At 45.1% G+C, this 26,114-nt stretch overlaps 1 protein-coding gene across 3 annotated transcripts in view; it reads right to left on the bottom strand.

The window, feature by feature from the left end:
* CFAP251 (cilia and flagella associated protein 251) overlaps positions 1–26,114 on the bottom strand; it is a 79,469-nt gene that overhangs the window by 45,061 nt on the left and 8,294 nt on the right. For all 3 annotated transcript variants that reach the window (XM_051972730.1, XM_051972731.1, XM_051972729.1), the window contains 11 exons: positions 24,117–24,530; positions 18,004–18,144; positions 15,012–15,121; positions 11,559–11,670; positions 11,234–11,314; positions 10,051–10,128; positions 8,250–8,300; positions 4,381–4,592; positions 2,760–2,954; positions 1,632–1,882; positions 1,393–1,544 (listed from right to left, as the gene is read on the bottom strand). In XM_051972730.1, coding sequence (XP_051828690.1) covers positions 1,393–1,544; positions 1,632–1,882; positions 2,760–2,954; positions 4,381–4,592; positions 8,250–8,300; positions 10,051–10,128; positions 11,234–11,314; positions 11,559–11,670; positions 15,012–15,121; positions 18,004–18,144; positions 24,117–24,530 — 1,797 coding nt within the window. The remainder of the gene's footprint in view (positions 1–1,392; positions 1,545–1,631; positions 1,883–2,759; positions 2,955–4,380; positions 4,593–8,249; positions 8,301–10,050; positions 10,129–11,233; positions 11,315–11,558; positions 11,671–15,011; positions 15,122–18,003; positions 18,145–24,116; positions 24,531–26,114) is intronic.

A 26,114-nucleotide genomic window follows, 5' to 3' on the forward strand; every position in this document is an offset into this window, starting at 1 on the left:
GGCCCAGCTGAGTCCAGAGTTGGAGATTGTAACCGCACTAAATTAAGAAACATCCATTCAATTCTAAGATTTTCTATTCGATTCCAGTTCAAGCTGAAACCCAGATTGCAGATCAAAAGCCAATTTGGAACTCGGTCCTTGCAGAGGAGCTAACATGCCATCCCTGGCATAGCAGCAGCCTCTGCCCACTGGAGTGATATTCTCTTCCAGCGTTACCCTCTCTTTATCCTCACCTATTTCCCTAACAAGACTTTATACCTCTCTGTCGGGATCTCTTTACTAGAAATTTTACTTCTCCAGGACTCCTCCACTTCTTTACTCCCCTATCGGGACCTTGCCATTAAGGATTCTGCCTTTCTATTCATGCATAGCAAAGGCTGACTTCCCGATGCCAATAATAAACGTCTTTTTACCAATCCAGCTTTTCAGGTTCGTAAATTCCTTTACAAAGGAGGTTCCAACAACTCCCTGCCTTGCGCCAATCCTAAAGGGGATTTAGGGGAGCCAAACCTCTTCATTTGGTTCCCTGAACCCCGAACCCGCCACTAACCTCATCATTTTACTCCTAATCTCCTCATGTGGGTCCCTGAATTTAATCTCATCATTTGGTTTCTTGACTGAAGGGAATCCCAAAATCTAGACCTCATCATTCTCCCCCTTTTAGGATGTTTTACCAGTGAATTTCCATTTACTTTCATCAGTCTCAGTAGAGTTAATAAAAAAATCTTTGGCAAGGGACCAACATACAAGCATTTATTAAGCCCATACTTTAAGCTGGTCACTGTGCCGAGTGCTAAGGGAGAAAGATAAAACAAAGCGGTCCCTGCCCTGAAGGAGCCTATATTCCCCTGAGGGACAGGATGGAGGGACAGAGGCAGAGCAAACTGTATACAAAAGTTTAAAAAAAAAAAAAAGACTCATTAGCAGCTGGAGGGGAATCAGGTTCTTAAGCTCCAGGTGAGAGAGAGGAAGATGGGTGTTCCAGTGGATCTGTGGCCTTATCGGCCATCCTCCAATCACCTGGGAAGGCTGACAATACTATTATCTCTATTTTGCAGAAGAGAAAACAGAGATTTAAGAGATTTCATAAAGCTAGTCCGTCTGGGGCGGGACTTGAACTTGGGGCTCCCTGATCCTAAGTCCAATCTTAAGTATAGGCAAGCAGGCCAAACTGCCATAAACACAGACCAGAGCCAAGTACGGGCAGAGGGACTTTGGGAGAGGCAACAGGGAGCCCCTGAAGCTTCTTGAGCGAGGGAGTGACGCAGCGAGCGCCGTGCTATAGGTGAAAACTATGGCTCAAGTGAACAGGTCCCTTGGTGCAGGGGCCCTTGACGGGAGCCAAACACGGCGGGACCCCCACATGGGCTGACACTCTGGGGACGTACTTACGGCAGTTGCCAGGTACTGGGAGTCGTGGGAGAAGCTGATGAGGGTCACGGTGTCTCTGGAATATCGGAACGGCTCGGGAGTCTCGTTTTTCAGGGACACGGCGTCCATGATGTAAACCGCCCCGTCACTGAAGCCGCCCCCCAGAAGGTACCCTGATAACACAGAACACAGGCCAGAGAACAAGGGCTCAGGAAGATGGGTTGGGGCCTGGGAAGGCCCATCCAAGGGGAGATAAATACCTTCAGGGTTGAAGGTCAGGCACTGGATGCCCATTCCTTCCTCGAAGATCCTGCTCATCACGTACATCTTCTTTCGGTAATTCCATATTTTGAGCAGCCCACACATACTCCCAATAGCAATGAGGGGCTTGTAAGGATGGCAAGCAATGGCGTGAATGGCTTCCCTGGGCTCGATCAAGATTTTCTCCAGTTTGTTCCCATCTGCCGTGAAATGGTACACTCTGGCATTCGATGTGCCAATGATAAAATTTCTGTTTGCCAAGGAGAGACCAGGCCATGTCAGCGTCTGTGGGGAGCTGGGCCACAACAGCCATTCAGCTCCTAATTGCACATGAAACCACTCTGTGTCTGTAATTTTGTGACATTATTAACCTTCCATCTCCAAAAATACACCATCAATATCCAACAGCATCCATTTGCAAGTGAAAAAGCCTACTTTTCAACATGCAAATTGAGTCATTAGGTATGCAGATGGACAGCCATTGTACAATTAGCTAATCTGCACATGCAAATATTCATTTGTGTATGCAAATGTGGAGTTCTGTGCACATATGCAGATGTGCCTGTAAATGTTGTAGGGGTAATTAAACAGCCTCATTTGAAAATTTGGTCTTGAAAATTTATGGCTATTAATTATCAAGCATCTTTAAATGCAGCAGCTAGGATGAGCGGAGCTGAGAGAAGAAGAAAGGAGCTAGAACAGCACAGGAGGGACATCAAACTCAACAGGGAGGGGAGCGCCAAGGGGAGGAGCTTCCCAATTTCAGACAAATTCAAATAATTCTTTAAAAAAATTTATCAAGTTTCTGAAAAATCTTTCAGGTTTATCGAGTATTTGAAACCTTATTCACTAGGTTATTCATCATTGAATATTACCGCTTATTCATTAGCAATAAAGTTATCAGCGAAGGGACTCCTTTGCAGGCCATTGAGTGGCTTTCCTACCCAAGGAAATCAAACAGGGCCTGATCTCCGGAGCGGGCAGACCTTCCAGGGAGAGATCCCATCTGAGTCTGAGGAGTAGCCACAGAGGAAATACGGCTGTCTGCGACAGTCGGTGTGCTCTGAGGGTCCAGGTGAGGGGGTTTCTGGTTTTGAAGTCCCCTGGGCAGAGCCCGCCTGACTCACCTCACTATGAAAGGGTCGCCAGGAAGGGTGCAGTCTGAGAAGAAGGACGATTTGGTGCCCGAAACAATGAGGGGGTCCTTAGAAAAGGACAGCATTATGATGGGGCTCAGCTTGAACTGGCTGTACCAGTTAACCAGGGACAGTTTGCTATCATAGAACTTGATGTGACCTTTGGCATCACCGGTTACGAAGTACCTGGAAAACACAAGGCCAGAGTGTCAATCCCACGGCTTCCTCCCTCCATGTTTCCCATTTCCCACCGGAGAGGGCCGCCCCAGAACACAAAACCAAGGCAAGTGTTTGTTTCCGCTAAGTCGTGCCCTGGGACTCATGAGGACCTACTGCCCCTTCCCAATAATTCCGCATTACCCCAGGCAGGAGCCACCCCCTCTTCCCAGCCCAAGGGCAGCTCAGGCCCTGAGTGGGCTCAGTCACTCTTAGGGACCAAAAAGCATCTCATGGGGGACAAGGGTCTCCTCACCTTCTGTTTTACTCCCTGGATTTATCTGAAGTTCACATGTCTAAAGTAATTTTAATCACAAGGGAAAATGAGTTCTCTTGTGTTCAGAACATATGGGCAGAAAGATCAAATAAAAGCCTGGAGTGGTCAAAAGCATCAGCTTGGTGCCTCAGGTGTCTAACGCTGCTCTCTCCTGGAGAGAGACAGAGAGACAGGGATAGAGACAGACAGAGAGAAAGAGACAAAGAGAGACAGACAGACAGAGACAGAGAGAAAGAGAGAGGCAGAGAGACAGAGACAGAGAGTTACAGAGAGAGTGAGTGTATGTGTGTATCCATCAAGAAACTAAGTGGAAGGGACTAAAACGTTGAAGTGGGTATGAACTTAAGAGAAAGCAAGAGCAACAAGGAATAACACAGGCCATCTGCTAAGTCTGTCTAAGACAGACTTAACCCCAATATCAGGAAGAACTTCCCAGCAATAAGAGCTATCTCCAAAAGGAACAGGGGGTTCTGGGAGGCTTAAGTTAGGAAGTTTCCACTGCTGGACTGGGGGTGGGAGAGGGTGGAGGGACTCTTTAAGGGAAGGCCGAAGGACCCGTTGTCAGAAGGTAGAGGGGGTTCCTGCTCAGGTCTGAAGAGACCCAGCTGGTCTCTCAAAGGCCTTCCAACTCCAACCCTGAATGAATTCAGAACCTATAAAAGGATAAATTGCAAAGCCACAGCTATGGTTTGTTTTTGTTTTTGTTTTTGAAGATACATACCAAGGTTAATAGAGCTGCAAGGGAAAAAATTGTACTTTACCTTTTGATTTGGTTGCTTTGTCTCAAATCTCAAACCCCTGGCAGATAGGAGTAATTATTATTAGATTATACTCTTCTAGATATGTTGGATTCTCATCCTCCTCCCTCTCTGACTCCCTCTTTTAAGGCAAGAACGAGGCCACTTATTATCTGACATAAAGCAAGTGTGTAATAAGCACTCAACTGTGTGTTAAATAAAGACCGCAACCCCTTTATTTCTTTTATCACCTTCTTTTTAGCTATCACCCATATATTAAAAACGAAGAGCCTCGGTGGAGCTGCCGAGGGAACGAAACATCAGTCGGAATCTGGAACGACCGCCTCTGCGGTCAGTCCCGGGGCTGGACTGCGCGTCTCACCTGTCCACAATAGTTAAGACGGTAAGACCATCCTTCTGCAGATGCAGCAGTTTACAGGCCTTGATATGAAGCACCTCTAAGGAAGTATAAGATCGAGGCGGGGGGTGAAGGTCCCAGATCACCAGCTTCCCTTCCAGCGTGGCGGTCAAAATCTGTCTGGCCGCAAAATGAAAGACGGACTGGCTAAATCTACCCACAGTCTTGTTGAATGTCTGCAGGAGAAAAGTTAGGGGTTGCAAGTCAAAGAAAAAGCCCATGAAAATTCTGCAATACTTATCAGTACAAAAATAAATATACCTGAACTGTTAAAAGCCTAGTGAGGCCCTCAGAGGAGAATTGAATTTAATAAAATAATCTACTAAAAGCAGATCAAAGAGAGATGAATCACTCAAACTTCTCTGATTTTCAGAGAGTGAGAAGGGAATTTCAGGTGGGTGCAACCCGTCAGAAAACCTTGCTCTAGTTATAGAATAATGTCGACATAGTCAAAATTTCCTTATCTGCTCTCTGCCATAAAATTATTTCTCCAGGACAGGATGATTCAGGAGAAGCAGTATCAGCCCTGGAACGCAGCCTATTGCTCACTTATAGAAGAATGAAGCCATATCTGCAATTAGAACCATAAGATTTAGGCCTATAGGAAGAGCCACCAATTCTAATTTCTTCATTGTGCAGATGGAGAAACTGAGGCTGTGAGAAGTTGATCAAAGTCCTTTTTGCCTAAGGAAGCATTGGAACTGGCTTTTAAATGTGGTGTGAGAGGCCTAAGAGCCTACAGGGGCTTCCAGAGCCCACCTAGTCACGACACCAGAAGTCTGTTTGTATACAGATGAGGTAACGGAGGCCCAAGGAGGTTAAATGGTCACGGACATGAAGATAGTAAGCAGGAGAGATGGGAGCCAAAGTCAGTGCTCTTTATAGATATACTCACACATGTGTGTATGTTTACACACACATGGATATAGAAATACATATATATTTATACATATACATGTATACACATACATGTACATATATCATACATCCTCCTAGACTATGTCAGTTTAGGTACCAGAAGATCTATTTTTTTCAAGTCTTAAAAAAAAAAAAAACTAAAAACAAAGCAAAATTTAGCTTTTCACTATGTGATTTTTCAAATGTATTACTCAGTTTCCCCAAACGTACAATGGGAATCATCATATTTGCTCTCTGTCTCAGACATATTATGACAATCAATCAAATAATGACCAATAGTCTAGCAAGTTCTCTGAGCTCTTTGAAAGAAAGGAGTTAGTGAAAATCAGTGTTTTATCTTTCCTGGTACTAGAGGAAACTCACCAAATGCTCTCCTTTGTCATCAAAACTCACATTAAATACGGTTCCTGGAGACCAGGAACTCTTCGCGGCCATAAGAGGCAATTACTTTTGGACCTTTTGGATCTTGAGGACAGGGAATATATATGCATTTTTTGGGCTTAGCAGCTGCAGAGCTCAGCCCAGCACCCAGAGCAAGGTAACTGCTTCAGGGACGCTGGCTGAATACATTTAAATGAAGTGGGAAAGATGAGACTCTAAATGGGAAATCAGGACACAAGTCCCATGTATTTTATGATCATCTTGGTGTTTCATACTCTGGAGTAACAAAACCCTGCTTGGGAACTTGCCCCATCTGCTCCTGCCCAAGGGCCTGAAGACCACCGGGGAGCTGGAGCAGCTTGGGCCCACAGTGATACCCGGTGGCTCACCGGGAGGCTGCGCCCTGGGGAGGCAAAGCTGCCTGACATCTCCCTTTTTCCCGGGGTCTGTTGCCCACGCAGGGAGGAGAAACTCTTCTGTCTATAGACCGAAGGCCGGCAAGAGCCCGCATCCTCCCTGGGGTGGAGGCTCTAAGAGGGTCCGTTCCACTCTGGGGCCTTTCCTTATATCAAACTTACCAAAATTCACCCCATAAAGGACAATATTCGAGGTCAGCCTCGGAGTCTGGTCCTGCGTTGCCAACTGCCTGCCAGACCCCATTGACCACCAACTCAGCAGGTCCAAAGCACCCAAACCCGTTATTCTCAATATCCCTCTTTCCTCATTTGTCACAGAATTATCCTTGACTTTTCATTCTCTCACCCCCACAAGCCATCGGTTGCAATTCTTGATTCTTTCTCTATGATACAAATCTTACCCAATTCCGTCTTTCAACTCCACAGCCCCATCCCTTGTTCCAACCCCATTCTTCCCTGGATTATTGAAATAACCTCTTAACTCGACTCTCTGCATCCTTTTTCTTCCCTTTCCAACCTATCCTCAATACTGTCGCCAGATTGATATTTCTTTCTTTTCTTTTTCTTTCCTTTTTTTTCCCCTGAGGCAACTGGGATTAAGTGACTTGCCCAGGGTCACATAGCCAGGAAGTGTTAAGTGTCTGAGGTCAGATTTGAACTCGGGTCCTCCTGACTTCAGGCCTGGTGCTCTCCCCACTGCACCTCCTAGCTGCCCCATGTTGATATTTCTAAAGCACAAGAATGACTGTGTCACTTTTTTGCTCCATTTCAGTGACTTCCTGTTGCTTCATTGATAAATACAAGCTTCTGTGTGGGCATCTGGATGGCACAGTGGGAGAACACGGGGCCCGGAGTCAGAAAGGCTCGAGTTCAGGTCTGACTGAGCTAGCCACGTCACCCCATTTTCCTCATCTCTAAAATGGGGGTAATTACAGCACCTACCTATTAATGGTATCTAGGGACAATAATGGGATGGTTTTATGGATGAGAATATTATCAGTAATTTATTGTAAAGTGCTGGGCGCAGTGATTGGCATATAGTAGGTGCTATGCAAATACTGCTGTTACTATTATTTGGCAGAAGATTATAGATCTTCTGATACCTAAACTGACATAGTCTAGGAGGATGTATGATATATGTGCATGTATGTGTATACATGTATATGTATAAATATATATGTATTTATATATCCACGTGTGTGTAAACATATACACATGTGTGAGTATATCTATAAAGAGCACTGACTTTGGGTCCCATCTCTCTTGCAATGTGGGTCCGGCCGACCTTTCCAGGTCTACTGCACGAGCATTCGGTTTCTGGATACTCCCCATCCCTCACGTTCCACCTGTCTCTCTGGCTTCAGAGGCTGTGAACCCCAAGCCTGTAATGTTCTCTCCCCATCTCTTGGGATCCTTGGCTCTATTCGGGGTTCAGTTCAACTCTTACCTCCTAGATTCTTTTGTATTATTTATCTCTTCTCCCTTGTCCTCTTTGCCTTCAAGTGACCATCTCAATCAATAAACCCTTCTACCAGCATCCAAGAACTCCCTCCGGTGTGCCAAATTCTCAGGATCCAAAGCCAAGACAATCCCTGCCCTGGAGGAGATTCTTGCAGTCTCTCTCCCTCCCAGGTCTCTAAGTTCTTATATTCTCTAAGTACATCATAGTAGATGTCAATCTTGTAGAACTATACTAAGTACCAGAGAATCATTATCTTAATTTCACTGAGTTAACATCTTGTTTTAGGATGAAATCAATGATATGGAACTAAAGAGTTAGATAACCATTGTCTTATCACTTCCTCTGAGCTGACACCTTGTTTCAAGGATACTTCCCAGAGTTCTGCCCTTTACAGGGGATGACATTCTACTTGTCAGGGATGTTAGAGAACTTGATCCTTAGTGAGTCAGGGCCAGATGCAATGGTCTTTGGGGGCCCTTCCAACCTGGAGCTCCTGGGACTCTCCGTCAAATCCTAGCTTTCCGTCTTGTGTCGCTTCAGGCAAGTCATCCTGCCTCTTTGGCCTCAGTGGGGGAGCTTAAACCCATAAACACCTTTCTAATTAACAAACATTCTCTCTAAAAGCCATTGTTCGAAAATGCCATAAACATACTCACTTTTTCACTTAAAGTTGGCAGGCTAACTTCAATAACTTCATTTTCATCATCCTGTTAAGTACAGGTGAATGTTAATATTTCTATTCCAAAAAGAGGAATTTCATAACATCAGGACAGTCACAACAAAAGCATATAAATGGCCTGACAAGGGCAAGAGGGTTTTATCTCACGGAGTTAAAAATGACCAATTGTCTCTTGCACACTCCCCAGGATCAGAGTCCGAACAAAGACAGAAATTAAAAGACATTTCATGTGCTATAAACTGAGTTAAAAACCAGGCCGTAACCTGCTACAGAAGCAGCCAGAATTCTGCTGCTCACTCCTTCTGGCCTCCTTTCCCATCCGACATTTTCAGGATCTCTGAGTACCAGAAGAGAGGGTAGGAGGGAACAGGAATGGGCAAAAGAGCACCTTTCACTTGGGGCAGGTAGAGCTTGGGGGGCTGTCCAAGGGCCGAAGAAACACGTCACTTTGGGCTGCTGCCTTCTCTTCCTCGGGGTGCTTCTGCACCATCACAATACAATCAGCACAAAGAGAAACACTGGGCACCCTGGATTTCTCAAGCATCCCCAAGATTCGCGTGGCAGGCAGGCAGCCAGGAGTAAGGTTAAAGGCTCTTGGCAGTAGCACCATGAGTTCGGCATCAGAATCACTCCTCAATGGACACAGTGTGACCAACTATGCTCCTTCTCTGGGGGTAGAAGTTCTGGAGATTTACTCAATTTACAGAATTTATTCATAATTAGAGCATCCCCAGAATAGAATGGGATGCGGCAAGCTTCATATCACAGGCCTGGAAGGGGATGCTGGCCATTCACTTGCTGGGGAGAGTGGAGGGGAGATGGGTGCTCCCTGTAGGAGGACCTGGATTAGCAGCCCCTTTGGGAAGAGGATTCTGTGACTGACTAGCCTGCCCTCTGACCTCTTAGGAGAGTAAGTCAGTTCTACCCTCCAGCATATTGATTTGAGTCAACTTCATACTCGGGAATTTCATTTTTGAACATTTCTGACCACATAAGAAAACAGTGAACCATATTTGAGAACCAACCTCTCAAGTTCCACCCACTTCTTCCAGGGGCATTTTATTTTAAGGGAATGTCTACTAAGGGGAAAAAGTTTCTAGCTGTGTGGAAGAAAAATGTTCTCAAATAAATTTTTTTTATCATCTTAAGGAAAGATTCCTAGAATTTGGAATTTCAGATCCAGGGTTGAAAAATCAAGATATACTTTGTAATAGGATAAGAATAAACAATGAGATGATCCAGGCCAGTTCCAATGATCTTGTGATAGAGAAAGCCATCTGCACCCAGAGAGAGGACTGTGGGAACTAAGTGTGGATCACAACACAGCATTCTCACTCTTGATGTTGTTGTTCACTTGCATTGTTTTCTTTCTCATTTTTTTTCTTTTTGAACTGATTTTTCTTGTGCAGCAAGATAATTATATAAATATGTATACGTATATTGGATTTGATATATATTTTATCATGTTTAACATATATTGGACTACCTACCATCTAGGGCAGGGGGTGGGGGAAGGAGGGGAAAATTTGAAACACAAGGTTTTGTAAGGATCAGTGTTGAAAAATTATCCATGCATATGTTTTGAAAATAAAAAGCTTTAATAAAAAAATAATATTTACAAAACGGGATGAGGATAGCACAATTTTAAGAAAACATTCTGAAATATGATACCTCTTTAAACTTACAAATAATCTAACACAAGGGCCTGACCAAAGTCATACCCCAGAGAATGATCCTATTTCTGCCCTGCCTCCAATGCTACTTCCTGTTTCACTTACCCATTCAAAGTACAGTAGACGGGTTTTGCTGTTGCTCACCAATTCTCTATGATTACCAGGATTAAAAATAATGTATTCCTGAAATGTTAGAAGAAAAAACAATGGGATAAAAAAAAATCCTGTTTTAGCATAACGTTTGCATTTACAGTCTCCAGTGTTGAAACGCAGAGCCGTAACATGCCTCAGGCCCCATTTCAGCAGCAGGGCACCGTTCCCCTCTGAAGGGGATCGAGCTTGGCCCTCCTGTGTGTTCAGTGTATTATTAATTGTCTTTTCCCCTGTACACAATTGTAAATCCCATGAGGATAAAAACTTATCCAGATGATCTTTAGGTTCCCTCCAGATTTTCAATAAATATTTGCTGAATGAATTATATAATAAACGACAGGGGAATTTTCATTCCATTCCTGCAATGGACTGGGCACTTACTGGGCACTACCGGATAAGGGGGAGGCAAAGACGACCATCCCTGGCGGTCCCCCTGGCGGTCCCCCTGGCGGCCTGATGGAGAGGGCGCTGAAAGGGGAGAGAGCCCCGGCAGTCCCTGCCGCCTCCCTGGAGCAGCCTCCGCTTCCCATGAAAGGACCATCGCGGCAGCTCCTGGGGGGTCTGTCTGCCTCGAGCCTCTCCCTGCTTCGGTCCATCCTCAGCCACGGCAGGGACGTCACTCCCTCCCTCCCCCGCTCCAGATCCTCTAGGGCTCCCTCTCATCTCCGGGAGCAAAGACAAAATGCTCTGCTTGGCATTCAAAGCTCCTCCTGCCTTCCCTACACTCTCTCTGACACGATCCTCCCGGCCTCCTTTAAGCCTCCACTAAAATCCCATCTTCTGCTTTCCCAACCTTCTCCATCCCAGGCCTTCTCTCTGCTAAGATTCCCTCTTTATCTCACGTATAGTTTGTTGCACATTTGCCTCGTCTCTCCTATTAGACTGTAAGCTCCCTGAGGGCAGGGACCGACTTTTGCCTTTCTGGGTATCCCCAGGGGTTAGGACAATTCCTGGCATCCAGCAGGCGCTTAATACCTGCTTAATGACTGAATATCATTTGGGTCTCTTTGGCTTAGTGGCTGGCATCCATATCTGATTTCCATGTGACAAAAAGTGGGAGGATCTCCTGTAACGGGGTGTGTCTGATTCATCTTTAAGTTCCTCTTTCTTTCTCCAGCTTCTAACAGGGACTCACCTGCACACCGCTATCCGGCTTCAGGGTGACAGAGCACGCTGGTGTCTCGGTGTCCACTGTCCACCTCCAGATGCAAAGTCTCTTTAAGGGAAGGTAACAAAGAGACACATAAGGAAGGCGGGCTGACGGTGCGTGAGAGCTCCATCCCGAGGCACCGCGCGGTCACGGGGCACGGCCGCCAGCTGGCACTGTGCCCGGGGAGGAGAGCGGGGGCACGAGAAGGGATGCGTTGCTTCTGAACGTGGGACAGGCGGGCTCAGGGATGCCCATCTGCAGGAGCCGTGAGGAGACAGAGCTTCACTAACAGACCCAGCGCAGCCTTTACCTGAAGTGGCGCGTCATCGATCGTCACTAAAAACTTGGCATCTTTGGTCATGGCCATGGCTTTGATGCCGTTTCCTTCTGGACAGCTGTCGAATATCGTGTGCACGGGAATGCTGCAAAGCACCAGAGGGCCAAGTGGTTACTAAGATGCGACTGTCGCCGTTCCAGTCCAGGGCTGGCTACTTGTCCTCCCCCTCCTCCCACACCATTTGGCTTCAGGAGAATCCACAGGGTCATTTTTTCACAAGGACAGGCTTTGAGCTTGGCTCTTCCCCCATTCTCCTAGTCTATCGGTCACTTTCTGGTTTGGTCTCTGACCAACGCGGACCCCCACCGTTCGCCGTTTCAGTGCCATCCTCCGTGTCACCTTAGATCCCTCCCCACCACCTGCCCCCATGCCGACCGCCAGCCCGGGCCGCCCCCACCGAGTGCTTTCCCTGGTCTTTGGCTGCTTGATGGCCATTGTTGAAGTCTGGTTAACAGGGCTGACGGGGTCCATTTCCAACTTAGGCTAATCTCCTGTGGGCCCTCACTACGCTGTAACGATCGTTCATCCATCCCCTGACTCCTCCCTACCTCATGAACACAGGAGGCAGTTCCCCTAAATCACTTTCAGAGCTGCCTGGCTCTAAGCCTTCCTTTAATTTCTCTAAATCTCAGCAAATGAATCCAGCCTCTTCCTGTGCTGGGAGAGGGTACCTCTAAAAACCTCCCTGCAGCCCCAGCAGTCTTTGCTGGTGTCCCCCACCTTTCTGGGCCCCCCATCATCTGGATCCCTCACCTGTACTCTGTCACCCGCTCCTCCCTGTTCCCATCTCCATGCTCCGCGCTGGGATTCCCTCCCTCCCTCTGCCCCTTCCCCCAGGCCTCTCTGCAGATCCTTCCTCGCCGCCCCAGCCCCCAATCACTGTGACCGAGTCTGGGCTCTTGAGGACGCTGCTTCTCTCCCTGGATCCAAGGTCCATTTCTCAACCAGCCCACGAGCTCCTTGAGGATGGCACCTCTTTGTGTCCTCAAGGCAGAGCTCCACAAAGCACGCTGACCAATGATGGTGGTCTAGTCCCTTTTGTTTGTTTAGTCACAGAAGCCAACGAGGGAATCCCCCTGCCCGGCTGGGCCAGGGCCCTCCTGTGGAGCCAAGCCTGTCCCCCTGGCCTCCCCTGGTGAGTCCCAGGCTTGGGCCTCTTGCTGAAGGCTCCTGGGGGTGTCCCTGTCACTAAAGGCTGCATCAAAGGTGACTGACAAGCCAGCAAGAAAAGAGAACAAGGGCCATTCTTGTGCTCCTCCCTTTGGAATAAGGGGCTTGGGACTCTCCTCTGGGCAGGGGGCTCTGAATTTGGGGTGGCCAGGACTATCTCTTCTGTAGATCAGGATTGGGAACTCATGCAGTGCAACGGAAGGGACAAGGCACGGTTCGAAGGGAAGAGCCCCTGCTCAGTGATGAAGAGGGAACCATTTTTAATAAGGAGTTTCAGAGACTCTTGTCTAACATCCAACATACAGAGACACTTCTCAGTCTCGTGCTTCCCAGCCCAAGGCCAGGGGGAAGGGGAGCTCAGTTACAGTGATAGGGCATAGGCTTTTCTGTGGGTGTGTTTCTCCTGGGCTTGGCTATCTCACTCAGGAGTTCTGGGGTGCTGAGGGGCAGCGGGAGGGGCCCTTCTCAGAAGAGAAGGATGAGCCCCCACCCCCAGAGAAGGTCCGGCTAGCCAGAAGAGATGGACTCCAAAGCTGCTATTTGGACAGTAGAGATCAGAGGCAAAGGAGGAACATGGTTAGGAGCTCCACAAACCTTCTGGGTCTTTGCCTCCCCAGACGGGGAAGAGCTGTGACTTGTATAAGTTACTACTGTGCTGTAAGAAGTGATGAAGGGGAGGGTTTTGGAAATAACTGGGATGATCCCTAATAACTGATACAGAGTAAAGTGAGCAGAACCAGGAAAACTATGTACACAGAAATGACAATATTGTAACAATAACTGTGAAAGACCTCCCAACTCTGATCAACGCAATGAAGCACCACAATTCCAAAGGACTCGGGATGAAAAATGCTATCCCACTCCCATCCAGAGTGCCGACAGATTCAAAATGCAGACTGAAGCCGGCTTTTTTCTCTTTCTTTTGTTGTTTTTATTTTTATTTATTTTTTGGAAAATGGCTAATGTAGAAATATATCTTGTCATATGTATACTTTTCAAGGGGACAAGGGGCAGAGAAAGGAAAAACTGAATCTGGAACTGAAAATAAAATAATTTTTTTTAAAGTTAGCATTAAAAGTGTTTTGTGGTCAATGCATCGGGCTCCAAAGACTGAACTCAACCCTTTGCTCTTAAAAGTTTAGCAAAGAGCCCTGGTCCTTGAGCCAGACTCACACTTGGAACCTTTCCAACCTGGTAAGACCTGCTTGAACTTGTGTTTTACCTGGCATGGCTTTAGTAAATTAAGGATCACCTTCCCACTATGACGAGGTGGGTTGGGGATAGGGTTCAGGGGTCCTCAAACTACAGCCCAGGGACCAGATGCAGCAGCTGAGGATATTTATTCCCCTCACCCAGAGCTATGAAGTTTCTTTATTTAAAGGCCCACAAAACAAAGTTTTTGTTTTTACTATAGTCCGGCCCTCCAATAGTCTGAGGGACAGTGAACTGGCCCCCTATTTTAAAAGTTTGAGGACCCCTGGTTTAGACTGATGTTCCTTTCATTTACCCAGGGTAAAAACATGTAGAAATTTTTCTGATTTTGTTTCTTTTTTTTCACAGCTTCAAGAAGATGAATTGAGAAATATACTGTCTATGGGGAAAAGAATTCAAGGAACTTATTGCTTATTATTAAAGCCCTTTTTGTGAAATAATTCAAGTGACTATGCAAACACATGTATAAAAATAGTTTTACTTTGAATAACAGCTCTGAGAATTTAGTACAAGTGGGGAAAATGAAGCTAAAATGAAATAAGAATATCTCATAGTGAAAATATCTGTGAATCAAAACTATTCTACAAATTCCATTTTAAAAGCAGGAGGCAAAATAAAAGAAAATTAGTTATGTGGAGAAAAACATGTTTAAAGAGAGAAAATTTTAGTTTTAGGGCTTGACAATACAAACCCAATTATGAAGTTTTTCTTCTTTGTTTTCCCCAAAAGTATCCTTATAATTCAATTCTTCTGTTAGCCTCCTTCAATAGCATTCAGGTAATAGGATTCTTTTTAAACCAAAAAAAAATTTTTTTATCATGTTCTAATGATCAATTTAAAGGACTGGTTTATCTAGGGATTTTTTAAAAATCTCTTATAAATGGAAAAACTGAGCAAAGGTTACTTCGCTGGGCCTCACAGGGTGACAGCTATGATCCCTTGACAATATAAAAACAGAAGGTGCAGAAATACGGCTTGTTTACTATTGTGCACACCAGTAATGACAATGGGAAAGAAGATAAAAATATTAAATTCCAAGCCTACCCCGAGAAGCCATCCCATACAATCACCAGGCAGTGGGGGCCTTTGTCAGCTGTTGCAATCCACCTTCTGTTTTCACTCACACACATACAAGTGATCACGTTACTGTGGCCCTACAGAGATAGAGAAAAACACAAAGGCTAGACCGGCCCCACAGGAGGACAGCATAGGGAACTGCGTGTGGGGCAAAATCGGAGGGGAAGCCCAGGGTCAGACTGGGCTCAAAGCATCTTCCTTATTCCCTTACGCTGATTTTACATTTCTGTGGGTACCTGTTGTCTCTCCCAATAGAATGAAAGCTTCTTAAGGACGGGGATTCTCTCATTTTTGTCTCTGAATCCCCAATACCTAGTACAGTGCCTGGTATTTAGGAAGAGCTTAATACTTATTGACTGACTCAGTGACGGACGCTACCAATGAGTTGGGCCTAGATTTAAACAAGAGGAGAGTAGGCTAGCTTGACTTAGGGAAGCTGAAAAGTTTTTTAACTGACTCTAAGCTTCTCCCTGAGACATAGCCTTATCATTTTAAAATTGTTAGTAATGACAGTAACAATAATGAATAATAATAATTAATAACTGATTAGAAAACGAAAATTAAAACAATTTTGAGGTTTCATCAGATTGAGCAGCAAGAAGGAAAAGGAAAAGGGCAAATGATGGAAGGGATTTAGAAAAACTAGGATACTAATGCATTGTTGGTGGCATTGTAAATGAGTTCAATTTGGAACTAGCCCCAAAGTGTTATCAAACTGTGTAGAAAATAGATCTGTATCCCAAAGAGAGATTTAAAAAAGGGAAAAGGTCCTCTTTGTATCAGAATATTTATAGTAGTTCTTTTCTGGTGGCAAAAAATCCCCCTGGAAATTAAGGGGTGCCCAGCAATTGGGGAATGACTGAACAAATTGTAGGTACATGATTGTGATGGAATTCTACTGTGCTATAAGATGGCCTCAGAAAAACCCAGGAAGACTTACATAAAGTCATACAAAGTGAAATGAGCAGCACCAGAAGAACGTTGTAGACAGTAACACCGAGGATCCACTGTGAAGGACTTGGCCACTCTGATCAAAACAATGATCCAAGACAATTCCAAAGGACCCATGATGAACCCTCTACCTCCCGAAAGAAAACTGGGAGAGTCTGAGTGCAAATTGAAACATAAATTTTTTTCCCTCTCCTTTTTTTTTTGTCTGTGACTTTCTTTTGCAGCATAGCTAATATGGAAATATGTTCTGCATGATTTCACATATATAATTGTGATCCAATTATATGCCTTCTCAAGGAGGGGGAGGGTTGGAAAAAATTTGAAATTCAAAATTTCGATAATTTAATGTTTAAAAAATTTTACATGTCATGGGAATTATTTAAGGAAAAAAACATGCTGGAAAAAATAATAATTAGTAGTAACTAATGTTTATATAGCTCACAAAGATTTCTAAAGCACAACCACCTTAGGAAGGTAATGTATTGTCTCCATTTTACAGATTGGGAAAATTGAGGGACTGAGAGATTAAGTGACTGATGGTAGTGGGGCGGGGGGATAGGGGATGTCACAGAATTAATGAGTATCCGTAGAGGAATTGGAATCCAGCAAATGGCTTTATCTTCCATACCTTTCCATACCACTATCCTCTAATTACTTAATCAAATCCAGGGTGATGTCTGTCCAGCACTCTGCAACATTAAGTCAGCTATAAATGTCACCTGATTATTGGTGTGGCAGCAGCATTATCCTACAACCTACAGACCCGCTTTCATCCTGGACCTAAAATGCTGCTTTCAGGTTTCAAAAGCTGCCCCCCCCCCCAAGCCAGAGCTGATCTTCTCTCCCTGCTACTTCCACCCCTCCCGGTACCTGACCTCTGCCTAGCTCATTCCCACCTCCAGGCCTTTGCTCCCCCTCTCTCCTCCCATTAAAGAAATCCTGGTCCTTCCCCCCCTACCCCCCCAGCCACGTCAAATCTTGCCCAGAAGCCAGTCTGGTCTCCTTCCAGGCCCTTTCCCCACAACTCAGTTCGCCCTGTACTTCCCCTCAAGTTCTCCCTTTGGTAATTCACAATCAACAGCATAAAGTTTCTACACGTGATCTGGGGGTGGTCTAAGATGGATCAGGGACCCCATCAATTGTGTGCCCCCCCACTCCAATGAGTCAATTAAAGACTGAAGGGTTGGTAAGAGAGGGAGAGATGGGAAGCAGGAGGAGGGAGCTCCTGCTGATCCCAGGGAAGGGGCGGGTGGCCATGTCTAGAGTGAAGGCAGGAACGGCATCAAGTGGCCATCCCCTGGGGAGCACCAAGTGTCGCCAGGGACCCCCCACCGCTACGTCGGCCTTGTCTCGTCAGCTCGAGAGCAGAGCCAGCTCAGACATTCGGGCCGGTCTCGCCCTGTGTCAGTGGGAGGAGGGGAGCTCTCCTGGGGTTCCCGAGCGGAGTGACTGCACAGGGAGATGGCTCACACTCCTGCTGCTGCGGGACTCCTCTGACCCCGTTCTTTCCACCTGAGAACCCTTGGCTGCCATCGCCAGCATGCCCGCCTTCCCCCTGGCACAGGGACTCCACCTGGGCATCAGCAGGGGCATCTCTACAGTCTGGCGCCCCCGTCTCTGGAGCATCGGGCCCTGGCCCCAGGACCTTTCCTCTGGAGGCCAGCCTGCTCCACGGGAGAAGCCACGTGCTCCTGGTGTCAGGGAAGGGAAGGAAGGAGTCTCTGCCGCCCCTCTTGGCTGCTCCTTGCCGGCTCCTGAACTCCCAGTCCCTCCCAGGTCAGTGAGGGGGCACCCGGGATCACAGCGGGCACTGGACCCATGCTGCCCGCCCCTTTGCCAGTCCTACTGCTTCAGGGCAGCAGTCGAGAAGGCTGGTCTGAGGTTGAGTCCGGCCCTGGACACTCGCCCGCTGGCCGGGCCACGTCCGCCCGACTGCCCCGTTGCCCTCTCAGGCCGAGGGCGGCTGGCAAGGTCGGGGGTTCCTCCCCTTCTGGGGAACAGGCCTCACCTGCAGATGGTGCTGGCAGTTCTTAAAGGCGTCGTAGAGCACGGCCGTGTGAGAGCAGGCGTAGAGCAAGACCCTCTCGTTCCCGTCGCGCATGTTGTAGATGGGGAGGGAGCTGTTCCATCCGTAGCACCAGGCCAGACTCTGCAAGGGAAAAGCAGGCCCGGGGCCTCAGCACCCCACAAGGTCACAGCCCCCGGGGCCCAACCCCGGCTTCCAATGGCCCATCCCATCTCTCAGCGCCTTCTCAGGGTGAGTGACAGCCAGGGGAGGGAGAGGGCTCCCAGACAGCGTCTTCTCCACGTTTCACACAGCCTGATGGAGCGGGACCAGCAAGTGACCCGAGAGGGAACCGAGGCTCCCAGAGGTTCTGGGTCTCAGAGCTAACGAGTGGAGACAGGATCCAGACTCGCACCCTCCCGACTCCTGTCCCAACCCTCGGTTTACTGGAAGTGATCATATGAGAGAAACCCTCGGCTAGAAAGCCTAGAACTGTGCAATTGAATCATCTACCGAGAGGTGTCCCAGGGAGAGAAAAATGTCAGATCAGAAATCAAGTCAAAACAGAAAACAAAGAAAAATCGCAGCAGTCAAAATCCGAATTAGCCCCAACTTGCTTCATAAAAGGAACTACAGGTACAAGAAATGCAAAGTAATCTCCCATGATAAAGTGAGTTTTTTTTTTTAACAACAAAAAGCACAGTTGGGCCTTATTAAATACATAGAGATCACTGAAAATCAAATGTTCAAATGCTTTAGAAAGATTCAAAATAGGTCTGACAAGAAAAAGTGCTTTGTGCTGGAAGACAGGAATTCGGAGAAATAGGAAAGACTCATCCAAACTGATACAGAGCAGAGAAAGCAGAACCATGTGACCAGTGTATTCAAATAAATACAAATGGGGGGGGGGGGGAGGAGAACCAAAAGAAGTTCAGAATCCAGATGAGAGACAATGAGTAGCTTTGGTTCCTGAGAGATGGGAGACCCAGGTCCATGTCCCATTCTTGGTAAAAAGTAAGGGTCTACACACACAAGCAAAATATCACATATTCTGTCCGATGGAATTGTTTAAAGGGTCTGACTTCTTTTGTTTTTTATTGGTGAGAGAAGAATTAAGAAATGACAGTGGTATAAAAAATGATTCGAAATGTCGAAAAAAGAAATAATGGATTTGACATTTTGGAGTTTATCTAATCATTGTTTTGATTGTCATAAAGAGTAGGGCTGGTCACTAGGGGAAGGAGCTGCATCTCTGGAGGCCCCTTGTCAGCACATATGCTTTGGGAGATGAAATGGGAGACCTATTATGTTCTCTCAAGACTAATGACTTTTTGTAATTAATAAACATAGTAGGAGCTTCTATTTCCTACATTTTTCCAATGTGTGCCCATGACAATAAGGTCTATTGCAGAAAATCACCTGTAGAAGTCATCTCTTTCTCCTGTATATTTCCATTGGAGAACAACTGGAGAAATGCAAGGGCTTATTTCCAAGATTTTGGAGAGAAAGTAGAATATTACTTTTAGGTATCTGGACTGTTTCCTCTCAATAAGATGTAACTTTCCTGATGGCAATGACAGTGTCATTCTGGTCTGTCTCCAGAGCTGAACACAAATGCTCACTTTTTGGCTGTTTAATCAACAAATCCATAAACATTAAGTGCCTGCTAAGAACCAAGCATCACGCTGAGAATGGGGCTACAAAAAACGGCAAATGACAGGCCCTGCCCTCAAAAAGCTTATGTTTGAATGTAGGAGAGGACACACAAACAAATAAATACAAAGCAAGCTATAGACAGGATAAAGAAGAAACATTAACAGATGGAAGGCGCTGGAATTAAGAGGGGATGGGGCGGGCTTGCTGTGGAAGATAGGATTTTAGCTGGGACTTGAAGGAAGCTGGGGAGCTCAGTAATAAGAGAGGGAGAGCATTTCAGGGATAGGGAAGAGCCAGAGAAAAAGCTGAGAGATGCTTGCTTGTGGAACAGCCAGGAGATCCGGGTCACTAAACTGAATAGCATACATCAGAGAGTAAGGTCTAAGAGCTGGAAAGGTAGGAGAGGGGCAGACGACGAAGGGATCTGAATGCTCAGCAGCACATTCTGGCTTTGATCCGGAGGCACTAGGAAGCCAGTAGGTATTGCCCTCTGCAGTAATAGGAAAGATGGGGAGAGGACTGGGGAAAAGACAGTTTTAGTTTTGGACATTTAAGAGTTTAGTTTTGGACATTTAAGATGTCTCCTGGGCATCCAGTTTAAGATGAAAGGCAGTTGAAGATGTGAGACTGGAGATTAGCAGAGAAACTGGGGCAGGAAAGGTAGATTTGAGAGGCACCAGCAAAGAAATGGTCATTTAATCCGTGGGAGCTGCTGAGATCACCAAGTGAAATCAGGTAGAGGGAAAATAAAAAGGGTGCAGGACTTAGAACCCTGCTCTATAAAGAATGATAAATATGAAGATTTTAAAGAAACATAGAAAGACAAATAAAATGATACAGCTTAAATGGTGCAGAAATCAAAGGACAATATATAACATCACTGAACTCTGTAAACGAGCACACCTTTTAAAACAGTAACACAACTCAGATAAAAATTGCAATTTTCTATTTGTTAAAAGAAAGAATACATATATGCTTTATAAGTTGGTGCTGAAGCTGTACAGTTTTTTTCTTTTTTTATTAAGCTTTTTATCTTCAAAGCATATGTATGAATATTTTGACAACATTGACTCTTGCATAGTCTTGTGCTTCAGATTTCCCCCTCCTTCCCCTCACCCCCTCCCCTAGATGGCAAGTTATCCAATATATGTTATATATGTTAAAATATATGTTAAATCTAATATGTATAAACATCTTTATACAATTCTCTTGCTACAAGAGATTTCAGATCCAAAGAGAAATCAGATCCAAAAAAGAATCAATGAATAGAAAACAAAATTCAAGCAAACAACAACAAAAAAAGTGAGAATGTTAAGTTGTGATCCACATTAAGTTCCCACAGTCCTCTCTTTGGGTGCAGATGGCTCTCTTCATTACAAGATTATTGGAACTGGCCTCAATCATCTCATTGTCGAAAAGAGCCACACCCATCAGAATTGATCTTCGTATAATATTGAACTTACTCAGCCATTGTCCAATTGATGGGCATCCACTCAGTTTTCCAGTTCCTAGCCACAACAAAAAGGGCTGCCACAAACATTTTTGCACATGTGGGTCCCTTTACCTTTTTTAAGATCCCTTTGGGATATAATTCCAGTAGAAACACTGCTAGATCAAAGGGTCTGCACAGACTGATAACTTTTTGAGCATAGTTCCAAATTGTTCTCCAAAATGGTTAAATCCGTTCACAACTCCACCAACAATGTACACCAGTACACTATTTTTAATGTGAGTTTTTGTTTTTCGAGATTTTAAAGAAATGCAGAAAGACTAGAACACCTTTTCTTTTTCTAGATTTTTAAGAGGAATTATTGTTCTCTTGTTTTACTTGTTGTTTTTCCCCCACATATCACACATTGGGTAGGATTGAACTGGAAACAAAATGTGTTAAAACAAACTGAATAAGAGAAATTTAATTAATTTTTTTAAAAGCAAGACATGCTTAATAAAAAACCAAAACCAGCTGCTGCCCATGACGGAGCCATATTGGACAGCTGGGTGGTACAGCTAATGAGCTCCAGAGCTGCCATCAGGAAGCATTTTCCTGAGTTCAAATCCAGCCTCAGACACTAACTAGCTGGGTGACCCAGGACCTGTTTCCTCATTGGGGAAATGTCTTGAGAAGGAAATGGCCAACCTCTCTAATATCTTTGCCCAGAGAACATGACTGAACACCGTCATGCTCATTTATTTCCTTACTAATTCAAGGTAAGGCCTTTTCCTCTGACTTCCCGCCACAATGATAAATAGCATCAGATAATTTAGCACTTAAATACAGACTGTCTGGTATTGTTTTTCCAACTGTTTCATGTTAGACTTGTTCCCTTCACTAGAATAGAATATATTCTAAATAGAATAGAATGTTCCCCTCTGAGGGGAGGGAGGAGGATCATGATTTCTAACCGTTCTAGGTCTCACAGTGGTCAGCATTGTATTAGATACGGAAATCAGTGCTCCTCAAAATACTTGTTTAGAGAGCCATTTACCATTTGCAGTTCGCAATCCTCTCACTGAACTTTTACTCGTGTTTGCCAAATGACCTTTCCTAGATGGGAATGTTACTATTCAGAGATTAATTAAGGCTAACTATAAGTTAGCTATAGTTTATAGTTTGCTATAAGCAATCTCATTTAAAAACAAAACATTTTTAAAATTTTAGATCTGTCCTAGATGTGACCCTCCTAGAAGCCATCCCACAGACAGAGACTGATTCCTTTCTCTTCCACTTAGCTCCAGGTTCCATCTGCTTATTTCCCATCCTTTCTACTCAGACCTTCTCGTGCGTAGGTGTGAGCGATAGACTCATAGGATCCTAATTGTCTCAAGCAGCAACTTCCAGGAACGGAATCATTTAACATCTGATTTCCCTTTTGAAAACCCTTTCTACATATCTCGAAATTTGACTGTTCTTTTCAGAACTTGCGAATCTTTCCAGAATTTTTTAAGGAATTAAAACTTCAAATATATGCTGGCTTCTGGAAAACTGGCTGCGCAAACCCCAAAGCTCCCTAAACAGTTGACTGCCATCGGTTTTCCACACTTGCTGTTATAAATTCAAAGGTGAAGCTACGTGTCATGTAGCTATGACAAAAGTTGCTTATTCAAGCTGGATGCCTCTCACTGACAACCAGCAGCTGAATTTATGTACTAATAAGCCTTCTCTACTCAGGTCCAACATTTGCTGCAAACGCAGGGGACGATGTGTGCCTTTCTTCCGTCAACATTTCTCAACTAAAGACGTGGGATCTGTCAAATATATTTCTTGTTGAAAACATTTTTTCAGCCAAATCCATACTAAAAACAGATCTAATTGTATTTGACCCTTCATAAGACCTCACCAATTTGGAATTTCCTTTTTTGTTTCTATAATTGAAATGGAAACCACTGTCACATCACATAACTATGGGAATCATGAGTTTACTTCTTATATAAGAAGTGACAGTTACATTCTTGAAGAATGTGGCATGGCAGGCCTAAGGATAAAAATAAAAATGTTGAGACTAGAGAGAGCTTAAGGGAACTTGGCAAATGGGACACTGGAAATTTTTAGCTATCCTAGGAAACCGAGAGTCTTGGCCATCTGGTGGATGATGAGAGGAATTACTGGCATGCCTATTATGCAACACTGTCCCTAATATAAAACCACTTAATGGTCCAGGATGAAACCGGACAAACCATTCCTGGAGGCCTCAAAATTCAGTGCCCCTCCCCGCTTCTGTTCTGTCAACGCTATGGGAAGGTGGAGGACACGGTTCTTGTAAACTTTCAATTAGCGTCTTTTATCGCCATCAGACTGACGCGAAAATCTTTCAAAGTGCAGGAATCGGCAGTCATGGTCTTCTACAGGTGAAATGGGCCCTGGTCCTACACGTAAACAATCTCAGGTTTTAGAGTTTTCAGAACTAACTGTTAGCAGATGGGGGAAGGAAAAACCCAAGCCCCGCTTCCTTCTCTGGGTGAATGAGAATATTTTTATTCCTAACAGATGGCTCCTCCCTGGAACATTTTCAGGCTTGGCACTGGCAGTTGCTTTTCGAAAAAGCTTGACGCATTTCAACAGTTTTTGGTATTGTTCGATTTTTTTGCTTTTCATTAGATCAACTCCTTTCAAACCATAAGGGTAAAAGACACGACAGAAGAGAAGATGGGAGAGGAATTGGATCGGAAAGAGGCTGTCAAACGTGAGAGAAGTGCCACAATTCACAGGGAGCAGAAAATCAGAATGAAGAGCCCACAGAAAATAGCGTACCCGTGGAAAGGACAAACTCTGCTGGGAATTTCCTGTTCGTTGAAATTGTTACAATATTGACACATTTCACAGTCTGTCATACCATCCCCAGGCCCAACACTTTAAATGGTCTTTAAAAATGGAAACAAAACAATATAACAAAACATAAGATTAAAATTATTATTCTGCTAATTGGCCTTAAAAGTGCTGAAAAAAAATCTCCGTTTCTTACCAGGGGATACATTTTGTCCTTCTCAGTCTTTTCTCTAAAAAGACCATCTTCCCTGGAGTGGTACACCAATGACTCTCGTAATAATATATCTTTGGAGGAAGAAGGCTCCTCTTCTTCAAGTTGCTCGTATTCTTCCTCCTCTTCCTCATTCTCATCATAAGGAATAGCCCCATTCTCATAAACGCGGATTGAGGGTTTTTTTTCAAGGAAGGAGACTTTAGTACTACGAGGAGACCGAGGAGACCGAGGAGACCGAGGAGATCGAGGAGATCGAGGAGATCGAGGAGACCAAGGAGACCGAGAAGACCGAGGAGACCGAGGAGACCATACAGAAGTCGGTCTACTCAATTCTCCAAAAAGTTTTTTTGCTCCTTCAATTTTCTTTGTTCCTTCAGACTTTCCACCTGAAACTGACTTTTTGTCATGGAGGGGAAAAAAGGTAATTCAATAATTAGTCACCACTTTGAAGGGGGTAAATATCCTGATGTCTCCCATACTATAATTCTATCCCTTTCACCACCACGGTCAACACTAACCAGATTACTTCTTTGACATCTTGTCAATTGGGTTATCTATTCAACTGTTAAAAAATGTAATGAGCATCTGGCTCCCCAACACAGGGGATAATTGGAATGCCCTTGGCCCGGCCTCTTGCCCAGAGGAAGGAAGAAAAGATTGGCCGATTAGCCCTTCCCAACAAAAAAGGCCTTGAGTTAGTGCTACAGAGTTGAGGAAGCTGTCCTAACAGCATCAAGTAGCTCCTTTCCTCCCTTATTTTGGCTCAGTGATCTCTAGCCTCCATTTAGAGTTTAAAATGTCCACAGTATTTCATAAACATCAGAAATTAGCTCAGTACTTGGCTCTTTTTAGGGACAGTTAGGTAACACAATGGAAGGAATTGAGGAAGGAGGTTCTGAGATCAAATCTGACCTCAGACACTTTCTAGCTGTGGGAACCTGGACAAGTCACTTAACCTCTGTTTGCCTCAGTTTCCTCCTCTGTAAGATGAGGGTGCTAATAGTAGTATTTACCCTTCTTCTCCCTACCTCCAGATTGTTTTGATGATCAAATGAGATAATTATACCAGTAGTAAAACACCTAGCACAGTCCCTGGAATATAGTAGGTGCTACAGAGATGTTAGCTATTATTATTATTATCGTTATTATTACTGACCTCACCTAGAATTCCAGGACACTGTAGCTCAAGCTTGATTTCCCATGAAGACTCTTACTTCCTTCACCTCTCTGCATAACCCATAAGGAAACAAGCTTATTTCGTAGTCTACAATATCTTTGTCTCAAAAACAAAATCTTACTTAAAAAGACAAGAGTAACTCTCAGCTGTGCTGGGCACTGCTGGGATTCGGACTCCCAAAGGAACAAAAAGAGCCTTCAGCTCTGTACTGGCTCGCATTTTGTTATTCAGAAATTTCAATCATATCCTACTCTTTCTGACCCCATGTGGGGTCTTCTTGGTCAAGGTACTGGAATCGTTTGCCATTTCCTTTTCCAGCTCTTTTTCCAGCTGAGGAAACTGAGGCAACAGGGGGAAGTGCCTTGCCAGGTTACCCGGCTACTAAGTGTCCGAGACTGAATCACAGAAGAGCCCTTTCCTGGAAGGGGCAACCTCATGACTGGCTCCATGTCACGGTTGTTCATGGGAGGCCAGACAGACTTCCACAGAGAGAGCAACCCGGCCGAGAGAGACCAGAGCAGAGATGGCCCCGACAGAGGGGAGGGGGCAAGACCCTCAGAGCGCTTCTTGTCTAGTTATAAATGCTGCCTTTGCCCCTGGGAGCCCAAGAATCTCTTGGCGATGGAGCCCTTCCACAGGGAGAGCTTTTTCCTTTTCTCTCTCGATATTCTACCTAGCTGACTCTTTGTTTTGAGTTAATGCCTCTGGTTGGGTGGGGTAAGAGGGGACGTCTGTGCTGGGATGCCCCGACGCCGCCCTCCCCATGCTGCCTTCTGCTGCTGGCAGGGAACGCCTCCTTGGCA

The sequence above is a fragment of the Antechinus flavipes genome, chromosome 1 (assembly GCF_016432865.1).
Source record: "Antechinus flavipes isolate AdamAnt ecotype Samford, QLD, Australia chromosome 1, AdamAnt_v2, whole genome shotgun sequence".
NCBI lineage: Eukaryota > Metazoa > Chordata > Mammalia > Dasyuromorphia > Dasyuridae > Antechinus > Antechinus flavipes.